Source organism: Bactrocera tryoni, unplaced genomic scaffold (genome assembly GCF_016617805.1).
Source record: "Bactrocera tryoni isolate S06 unplaced genomic scaffold, CSIRO_BtryS06_freeze2 scaffold_91, whole genome shotgun sequence".
In the NCBI taxonomy this organism is placed as follows: domain Eukaryota; kingdom Metazoa; phylum Arthropoda; class Insecta; order Diptera; family Tephritidae; genus Bactrocera; species Bactrocera tryoni.
Window position 1 is genome coordinate 2,092 of NW_024396556.1, and position 11,112 is coordinate 13,203.

At 32.8% G+C, this 11,112-nt stretch overlaps 1 protein-coding gene and 2 pseudogenes across 1 annotated transcript; all 3 read left to right on the plus strand.

The window, feature by feature from the left end:
* Positions 1-215: 215 nt before the first annotated feature.
* Positions 216-414, plus strand: LOC120782047 (annotated as a pseudogene).
* Positions 415-5,238: 4,824 nt separating this feature from the next.
* On the plus strand, positions 5,239-5,430 carry LOC120782048 (annotated as a pseudogene).
* A 4,686-nt stretch (positions 5,431-10,116) lies between these two features.
* On the plus strand, positions 10,117-10,857 carry LOC120782045. Its single transcript, XM_040114200.1, has 4 exons — positions 10,117-10,213; positions 10,276-10,466; positions 10,536-10,677; positions 10,739-10,857. The coding sequence occupies exons 1-4, from the start codon at positions 10,117-10,119 to the stop codon at positions 10,855-10,857; spliced, it is 549 nt and encodes a 182-aa protein (XP_039970134.1).
* The last annotated feature ends 255 nt before the right edge of the window (positions 10,858-11,112 follow it).

Sequence of the window (11,112 nt, forward strand, 5' to 3'; positions counted from 1 at the left end):
CCTAATTATGGTTTGGTTATGCATGAAAGAAATATACAATGGATCGCCGATTGTTACCTCTTTCCTTGCTGCTGCTGCGCATATGTATGTTTGTATGCTTGTGCATTATTGAAGTTATGCTTCTTTTTCTTTCGTTTGTCTTTCATTTCTGCGAATTCTCAACTATTTTTGCGTATATTTTGGTTGAAATACTCTGCGTTGGCCGTTGAAAAATTAAGGCTATACTTTACAGGATCATTTCTGTAGTTAGTCTTCATTTACATTTTTTGAAATCGACCCGCGATGACGAGGTATATCGTTTTATCTGACAGCGTGAGGTTTAAGTTCATTTCTAATTTTGTCTTGTGGCATATTAGAAATGATGTTTCTTCGAAAATCGTTCGCTTACAACGGATAAAACGACTTCTGAGTGGTGATTTTAATTAATAAATTCCTTTTGGTTGAAATGCTCTGCGTTGGCCGTTGAAAAGTTAAGACTATACTTCTCAGGATCATTCATTCCTTTCATTTCTTCAAAGAAATTAATGACCTTTAGAAATATGCATATTTGCATTATTTCGTTGTCATTTCCATATTCGTAGCAATAGAATTTCTATGGCATAAGTAAAGTAATGGCCGCCGATTGTCACCCCTTGCCGCTGTAGCAGCTTCGCCTACAAACATGCGTAAATATGTATGTATGTATACGTATGATCGTGAATACATATCGACGCAGATTTTTGCGAGAAGCACCAGAAAGTTGTGCAATTTATGATTTTTGGCTTTTGCCATCGTCGCGAAAAAGACGACTTGTTGGCAAAGGCATGCTCGGGGAGATGTTACGGCCTCTGTTTTTATGAATGAAGCGAGATCGCTTGTGGAATTTGCGCCTGCGTTCATGAATGAAATCGTTTTTGTTGTAAAATTTACTACACTTGTTCTTCGCCAATTTGGCTGCCATATTGTCTTGTGAAGATCAATTTTTTGTTGGTGACATATTCGTATGTGTACGCATATGTATGTTTGTATACTTGTGCATTATTTGTTTGGCAATGTATGCAAATATATTTACATATAAGTATATATGAATGTATGGACATGCAAGTCAATGCGCGCTTATGTAATAAGGAATTGATAAGTGATGAAAATATGATTTCAATTTCTGAACGCGCACATGTGTATTCATACACTCATATGAGCATGTGCAGATATATACATACACAAGATAGGATAGAAGATGTATGCCTTTTAACATCGTATACTATACAAATAAATATTTTTCTTACTAATAGAAATTAAATTTATCACAGCAATATACATAATATACATATACATAATATTGCTGTGATAAATTTAATTTCTATTAGTAAGAAAAATATTTATTTGTATAGTATACGATGTTAAAAGCAAAAAATTAAAAATTTATTCTGTCGAGATTCGAACCTGTGGTAGCATCTTGACTTTCCAAGCGCTTACCACCAACACCACCATTGACACTTAGGTTGCGCTGACTTAAGTATGGTTTGGTTATGCATGTAAGAAACATACGATGGTTCTAATAATTTTGTTTAAGTATAGAAATATGCTTTTGTAGAACATTTGCATTCGCAAACATACATAAAAATGTGCAAACGACGCACGCACGTTTCGCACTTTGCTTCTACGCCGGTCAAATTTCTATACAAAAATCGGCTGAAATGTGTGAGAAAATAAAAAATGGACAACTAGGGCAAATAATTTTTAAAAAATTTATTGACAATTAAATATAAATGAAAATACATGTAAATTTACTTAAATTTATTTAAATTTATTGAAATTTCGTTTCGCATTTTTCGGCACTTTCAAATTAATTAATATAAGTAAAATTCACGACTTAACCCGCACACGTCTTATTCGCGCAAAATTTCCAACTTTATGAAAATTGGCGCAATTATTGACTTCTCAATTTTATGTAAAGTTTAAAACATATTTACAAATGATATATAATATATTTAAATTTGGCGCAATTATTGACACTTGTCTTAATATACAAAATTGGGCCATTGAAATATGTACATAAATTACTTTTGCATGTCAATATGGAAATGCCGACGGCGAAACGCAAAGGCATACATTGCACACATACATACAAGTGATTTCTTGGTTGAAAGCAAAAATTGAAGCATGAGAAATTGAAATGCCGACGGCAAAACGCGAAATTACATTGCTTATGATCATGAAAATATCCGCATAATGTTTAGGTAAAAGAAAGTGACATTAGCGCCATTGCCAGCTTATAACTGGAGAACGCCTGGACTGATTTTGGTGATTACCAATTCGGACAGGTCTCCGCCCAAACAAGAAGAATACTTAAGAAAATTCTGGAAAATTTTCCAAAAAAAAAAAAAATATGAAGAAAATAAATTTTCAAATACGATTTTAAAAAGGAAATAAAAACGAACATGATTTTAAATGCTGGCGCATAACTCAAAAACGCCTGGACTAATTTTGCCAATTCTTTTTTTAAAATGTTCGTTGAGGCTCAAGGATAGTTTTTATGGTGAAAAAAATTCGATTAATTGCCGGAAAACTCCCAAAAAGAGCCCTTTTTTTCCCATATGAACGAATGAATGCTGTTAGTAACGCTAATGCTCGAGAACAGCTGAACCAATCTTGATGAAATTTTCAGAGGTTGTTCGCTGTGGAGTATGCTTTTCGTGAGGAAAAGTCGGAAAGTTGGACAATTCCAAAAAAGATACTTTTTTCATACAAAAATTTTTTTTCAACATTTTTCCTTTTGTTTTTCAGTTGTCAAATTTTTCGTTTGCTTTCTTTATTCCGGTTATTCAAAAAAAATGATTGAAATTTATTCCGTGAAAACGTTATGTGTGTTTCACACAAAGTGCTCAATTACAGATTGAAATTTGTTATGATGCCACGAAGAGGTCACGTTCGTTTTGGCATCAACATAAGTATGTATATTGACAGCCCATGGCACATGACCGAGTATTCCCAGGATGCGATGACATACGAATGAAATTATGGGTCGCGGGCAATCAGCAAGCGATCGTCACGATGTCAGTGGACAACTTTTCAAACAACAGTTGTGCTGTTTTGTAAACTTTATCTTAAAACAACGTATATGTGGTGCTGTTAGATGCTGGGTGTACTTTGTTGAGTGGCAAAAGAGAGGTTTGCCGCACGCACATATTCTTCTTTGGATGGTGGATGGTGGTTACACCAAATCAAATTGATGAAATCATTTCTGCGGAAATTCCTGATCCAGAGATAGAAGCAGAATTATACGAAACCAATATGGTTCATGTACCTTACGGACATCACCATACCACTTCGGTTTGTATGTCTGACAATAAATGTACGAAACACTATCCAGGTGCTTTTCTTTCGGAAACACAAACTAGAAATGATGGATATCCAATGTATGAGCGTCGCTCACCAGATGACAATGGCAGAACATTTAGCATTCAATTTAGAGGCGTGAATATCGAAGTTAACAACACATCGAAGTCGACAACATATGGATCGTCCCATATTCGCCACTGTTGTCTAATTCACATTCAAAAGTCATGTCAATGTTGCGTATTGCAGTTTGGTGTAATCGATAAAATACGTGTGTAAATACGTCTCCAAAGGAAGCAACATGGCGGTTACTGATCTTGAACGATACGGTCGATACGTGAACTGCAATAAAGCGCTTTGTATGCTATTTACTTTTGCGATTCATGAACGTTTTCCGACTGTTGTGCGTCTCGCAGTTAATTTGGAGAATGACCAAATAGTCTATTTTAACACAGAGAATGCAGTACAGACAGAGAAAACACCCCCAGCAGCAAAATTAACATTTACGAGTTTTTCTCAACTTTCGTCAGTGAACCGTTTGCGAGAACTTGCTCTATTCGGAAATATCTTGATATTATATATACAATTACAATTACAATTACAATTGCTGGAGCATGATATTCACTGGAATGAAGTTCGCTCACTTTTCGCGATGATCAGCGTCAAATTAGCGTCAATTATGGAATACGAACAAAAATGACATTGCCGAAGACATTTTACATCGTATTCGCTAAGAATTGGAAATGGGTAAATCCCGGTTGATACTTCCGGTGGTTTGATATCAATTCCATCTTCCCTTTACCAATTCATTAAAGATGAACTCATCACGAATATTCGGACATTGGACAAATTATCGTAACTACAATTCCTTAAGTGCACGCGCAATGTTAGCTGCCAAAAATACCGATGTTGTTGACTTAAAATGGAAGATTCAAAGTCAAATTCCGGGAGACTTGCGGTCATACAAATTGATCGATCGTGAAATTTCTAAATTCTTTGAATAGGCTTGGTATGCCACCGCATCATTTGCGTCTCGAAGTTGGATCTGTCGTTATTATGTGCCACAATCTTCAGGCGCCGAAACTGTGTAATGGAACCTGACTGATTGTGACGCAGCTATCGAATACAAAGGGGCAGAATGCTTGATTCTATGAATTCCTCTGAGTTCTAACGATTTGCCATTTCAGTTCAAACGTATTCAGTTTCCAGTGAAAATTGCATTTGAGACACAAGGATAGTCGCATAGTGTATGGTATACATTTGGAAATGATATGTTTTTCACTCGGCCATATATACGTGGCCTGCTCACGAGTTGGAAAACCATCTTTTGTTTATCAAGCTGAGATACATTGAAAAAAAGTGAAATGATAAATTCAACTTTTTCATTTCTAAACCACATAATTTCACGCAGGACAACGACTGCAGGGTCAGCTAGTCTTTTATATATTAAAAATGAGTTATTATAAAAAAATAAGACCAAATTAGCATTAAATAATTTGAAAAATAAGAAATCAAAAATAAAAGAGTTCTACATACATATTTCCATCCTATGGAATATCAGAGAAATCATTTTATAAATACATACATATATTTCTGTCTCTTCATGTTCTCGGTTAGAATATGTGAGAGAAGTGTAAAAAATGTTAAAATTGCGAGGCGAATTCCGACCTACAATGTTAACAAATGCGGCGAATTCCCTAATGTGAATCTATCAAATGTTCGCAGCCGAACCTGCATCTTCTCTATACTTTTAAGTTCTCTGGTCAGTCTTCATTTACTTTCTTTGTAAATCGACCCGCGATGACGTGGTGACTATTCACATGTGTGCGTATATATACTCGTACATAGTTATACTCCTTTTTCTTTCCTTTGTCTTTCATATCTGCGAATTCTCAACTATTTTATGTGACCTTTTGTTGAAATACCCTGCGTTGGTCCTTGAAAAATTCATTTACATTTTTTGGAAATCGACCCGCGATGACGAAGTATTTTCGTTTTATCTGACAGCGTAAGGTTAAGAAGTTCATTTCTAATTTTGTCTTGTGGCATATTAGTAATGATGTTTTTTCGAAAATCTTTCGCTTACAACGGATAAAACGACTTCTGAGTGGTGATTTTAATGAATAAATTCCTTTTGGTTGAAATGCTCTGCGTTGGCCGTTGAAAAGTTAAGACTATACTTCTCAGGATCATTCATTCCTTTCATTTCTTCAAAGAAATTAATGACCTTTAGAAATATGCATATTTGCATTATTTCGTTGTCATTTCCATATTCTTAGCAATAGAATTTCTATGGCATAAGTAAAGTAATGGCCGCCGATTGTCACCCCTTGCCGCTGTAGCAGCTTCGCCTACAAACATGCTTAAACGTGTATGTATGTATACGTATGATCGTGAATACATATCGACGCAGATTTTTGCGAGAAGCACCAGAAAGTTGTGCAATTTATGATTTTTGGCTTTTGCCATTGTCGCGAAAAAACGACTTGTTGGCAAAGGCATGCTCGAGGAAAAGTTACGGCCTCTGATTTCATGAATGAAGCGAGATCGCTTGTGGAATTTGCGCCTGCGTTCATAAATGAATTCGTTTTTGTTGTAAAATGTACTACACTTGTTCTTCGGCAATTTGGCTGCCATATTGTCTTGTGAAGATCAATTTTTTGTTGGTGACATATTCTTATGTGTACGCATATGTATGTTTGTATGCTTGTGCATTATTTGTTTGGCAATGTATGCAAATATATGTACATAGAAGTATATATGAATGTATGAACATGCAAGTCAATGCGCGCACATGTAATAAGTATATTGATAAGTGATGAAAATATGATTTCAATTTCTGAACGCGCACCGATAACTGCTGGGCCTTCAACGCGTGTTGATGGATTACAAAAGAGAGATGATTACGCTGCATATTCTCTTTCGCAACGAAGAGACAGAACTACTTTTCTAGTCAAAGTTCCTTCATTTAGACTTTGCCTTATTCTTCATTTTATGTGCATAATAGATTTATAAAATGTGAATTTAAGTTTTCTAGTTTTCTTTCATCCAAAATCATATGCATTTCTTGGAACATCACTAAGAAGTATAACTTCATCCGTGCGTAGGGACTCCACGCACCTTTTTTTTATTTTCAAAAAAAAAAACCCTGCTTTTTCCTTTTGCTCTAATAAAAACATACGGTGATACCTTCGTCAGAAAAGGAAGAAGGAGTAGTTTTCTTATTCAAGGTGATGATATTTGTAAATCAGTGAACATGGTATTTCGAGCCCTAGTGAAAAGCACTATGGGAAACTAACCAAAAATACACAATTAAAAATGGTTATTACAAAGTGAACAAAAAATAAAGAATAAGGTGATTAAAGAGTGGGAGCCGAAATGAAAGCGAAGTAACACACATACTTTCATATTAAAAGTGCAAAAAAAAAAACACGGAATTAAGTTATTAAAGAGTGAAAATCTCAAATAAAAGTTAAGTGACACGTACATATACATTTTAAAAGAAAAAAAAAGAAGAAAAAAAATTATAGCAATAAAAATAAGGTTGTTATAGAGTGAAAAACTGAAATAAAAGTTAAGTGACACGTACATATACATTTTAAAAGGAAAATAAATTCAAAACCCATGCCTCTGGAGGAAATCTAAGTGAGTGGTATCGTTTCCATATATAACTATATACTATATATATATACTATATATACTATATATATATAAAACAAAAAACAAAAAACAAAAAAAAAAAAACAGAGAAGAGAAGAAAAACGAACATACATACATACATACATTATTATGTTTACATTGCTTAAGCACATACATACTTACACGCATAAACTTGCACAAAGTTTCTTTTGAAATATGTTTTTTCCAACTATGTACATATTTTTATGAATGAATATTCAACAATATATTTTAACTACATATGTATAACTTCATATATATACATATAAACAAGTATAATTACATAATGCTTATATGAATATGCATTACAATAATTATGCTAAAATTATAACGAAGTGAAGTACATAAGAAAACAAAATAAAAAAAAAATTTTCATACTTACATATATGTGACCTGGTCTACGGAAAGGGGGCTTAGGTGTCAAAAAAAAGGAGAACAATTAATGAGATAACGAGAAACTGACGATTATTTTTAACAGCTTTTCCCAGAAAACTAGTTTTCGCACGTTAGCTCCCTTTTCGTAGACCAGGTCACATATACCCCAGTGGAACTTGGAAAAAGTACTTCTATATTTCATTAGTTTTGAAAGAACTTATTGGCTATGGAAGATGAAAGTGATTACTTCGTAAATTGATGATATGCCAATGAAGAAAAGTTTATAAATTTAATTCAACCTCGCTACTAAGCCGCTTACGATTTCCGCAAATTGTATGCTTGTACAAATTTCTGTTGTTGTATTCTAGCAGATCATGTTGAATTTTATTTAAATTTCATTTGAAAAATAAAACTCATTACCCACCACAATACGATTTCAGCAAATTGTATACTTGTACAAATTTCTGTTGTTGTATTTGATATGTTGAATTTTTTTTTTTCAAGAAGTAACGGCATTTTTTGGTAAACGTTCTTGTCCATGAAGTTATTTGTCACTTTAAAGAAGAATTTTGTTTGTGGGTGTTGCAAATAAATTAAGCAATAAATATAAAGTTTATAGAAAAGTGGAGATACATATATATACATATATAGTTATCAAGGTAAGTACTAACATCAAATTTTATTAATCATTAAATTTTATTAAATATGTTATATACATATACATAAATATCGTACATACTAATAATATTATCAGATGATACGCGGTTTCGGCAAACGTCATATAAAAAGATTAGCAGCTGCGCATTTACTAGCTAGAAAACATTTTCAATGAAAACGAAATATTTATGGAAGACATTTCCAATGAAATTGATGATAGTAAGTTAAACTCAACATAAATAATCTTTTTTTTTAATTACCACGTGTTTGTTGTTTTCTAGATAATCCAAGTTCATCTAACTTAAAAAAAAATGATTTAAAATATAAACTGAAAAAGTGGTACTTTGAGTACAGCCCAAGTAGAAATTCAGTAAACTCATTATTATCAATTTTGCAAGATGAAGGTTTGGATGTCCCTTTGTCGTTACATGGTCTAATAGGACAAAACGAAAAAATTATTGTGAAAAGCGTTCATCCTGGCGAATATTTCCATATAGGCATTAGCTATCACTTACAAAAAATTTCTGATAGGATTAAAAACATTTCTGAAATAGTGATAGATATAGGCATTGATGGTCTTCCTTTATTTAAAAGTTCCAAAAGGTCGCTATGGCCAATATTAGGCTCTATAGAAAATATGAAAGAAAAATATGTATTTTTAATAGGAGCGTTTATCGGTATTCTAAACCTGTAAGTGTAGATCAGTACCACCTACATGATTTTAATAATGATTTAAAAAAAATAATGCAAGAAGGAGTTCTCATCAATAAACAACCTATAGCTGTAAAGATAAGAGCATTTATTTGTGACGCCCTGCAAGAGCATATGTTACAGGGGTTGTAGGTCACAATGTACTCATTATGGTTGCCACAAATGCACACACAGAAAGGAAAACAATTGAACATGTTGTGGTTTATAGCACAATAAAAAGGTGCGATAAAGGACGGATTTAGATTTTTAAAATCGTGTGCACCCTGAACATCATAATAACATGTTTAAAAATATTCCTTCAGAGCTCGAAAAGCTTGGAATAAAAATGGTATCGCAGTTTCCTCTAGATCCCATGCATTTATTGGATCTAGGAGTAACAAAAAAAATGCTGATATGCATTATAAACCGTAAAACAAATAATTTCAAATTGCAAAAAAAAGATAAAGAACTGATTTCAAAACGTTTACTTGCTTTAGGTACTTTTATGCCAAAAGAATTTTCAAGAAAACCAAGAAGCCTCGATGAATTAAAATTCTGGAAGGCAACTGAGTTTAGGCAGTTTCTTTTGTATACTGGCCCCATTGTTTTGAAAGGCATTATTAGTGATAAGCTTTACAATCATTTTTTAATTTTGCATTGCGCCTATCGTTTGTTATGTTCTAAAAAAAGCTATTTTGATAACTTGGATGTAAGCGACCAGCTATTAAAGAAATTTGTAATTCTCTTCCCCAGCTCTACTCTGAGATGGCAGTTACTTATAATGTACATAATTTGCTGCATTTACCGCAGTGCATAAGAGAAATAGGGTTTATCATGGACTTTACTGCATACAAGTTTGAGAATTTCATGCAAGACATAAAAAACAAAATTAAATGCCCAACAAGAGTTCTTCAACAGCTTAATAATTTATATGTAAATGAAGTAGTAGTGTCATCAAAAAGTCCAGTGGTTGGTTTTAAAACAAATCGAGAGAAATAATTTCATTTGAAAGCCATTTTTTTTTATCAACAATTCAACCCAATAATTACTGCTGTATAACTCCTTGCATTCCCTTCAAAATTAAGGAATTTAAGCAAATAGATGATGAGAAATATATAGTGAGCAATAGAGTTTTGAACTTTGATAATTTTTTCACGCAACCAGTCCAATCTTTGTCAGCATTAGGAATAGTAATATCGAGTAAAGATATATGTTCTGATTTAAAAATATTCAAAATAAGTGATATAAATTATAAATATACAGCTTTGCTTTATGGAGAATAAATCGTCATGATGCCCATTCTTCATAACGTCATCTGGTAATATTTTTATAAATTTTAGATATCTAAAAATTTTATATGTTTTAAATGAAAATTATTACACTTATGTTTAATTGCAGATGTCTTTATTTAAGTCGCAAATCCCTGATTCTGATTTCTTGATCGCTTCTAGCGAGTTTACCAATATAAATACAACGAATAACACTAAATTAGAAGGTAATGTCAATAACAAAGTTCATAATTTCAATGTTTTTAATCAAAATGTTTGTGTTTATTAGAAAAACTTGATATCATTATAGCCAACCAAAACATCATAAAGAGACAACAAGCAGAAACGTTGGCGATGTTTAAGCAGCTATTTGAAAAAGATGTAGGCTCCTATGGAACGAGAAGTGTGTTCCCGTTGTCCAACTTGGAAACATTAAAAAAACTGAATGCAGATATAGTGGCAGGTTCCAGTGCAGACTATGTAAGTTGTCTATATAATCCCTTAAGTTTCACTATTTGACTAATAAATATTATACCCATTTTTCTATAGATAAAAATCATTAAAAATATAATAGGCATTAAATCTGTTGAGGGTATTTTCGAAAGGAGTCTTATTGTTCAGTTGAACTACGATGGCATTCATTCCAAATACTCCTTAAAGGAATGCAAGGGGTTAATAGACTGCTTGTTTGGTAAATAATTTTAGAAAGGAAAAAATATATACATATTTTCTAAAATTTTTTATGATTTCAGAGGCAGCAATGAAAGAAGGATATTCCCATGGCGAGTTTGTTAAAAACTTGCGAAAAGCTTTAAAACTGGCGAAAAATCGTCATTTCGAAACAAACTCCATATTAAAATCTAAAAAATAAAATATTTAAATAAAATTAATGGTGTCCACTGTTTCTGCTATTGGTAGGTTTATAGTAAGTAGTTACTAGTATGTAATAGAAAAAATAGTTTGGAGGAAAGTACTTCTAAGTATTCGAAATACTGAGTTTATAGTAACTACCTACTGAATTAATCAAAATTAGGTGTGGGGAAAGTACTTTCCGTCATATGAATTCGTAAGCGAAGTGGAGGTCCTTCGCTCCAATGACATTGATCAGAAAAACGAAATTAGATAG

Bases quoted from the DNA above. Each gene is read 5' to 3' on its own strand.
- LOC120782045 (XM_040114200.1), top strand. From the start codon at position 10,117: ATGTCTTTATTTAAGTCGCAAATCCCTGATTCTGATTTCTTGATCGCT. The intron at 10,467-10,535 runs GTAAGTTGTCTA...ATTTTTCTATAG, and splicing joins CAGGTTCCAGTGCAGACTAT to ATAAAAATCATTAAAAATAT. The intron at 10,678-10,738 runs GTAAATAATTTT...TTATGATTTCAG, and splicing joins GTTAATAGACTGCTTGTTTG to AGGCAGCAATGAAAGAAGGA.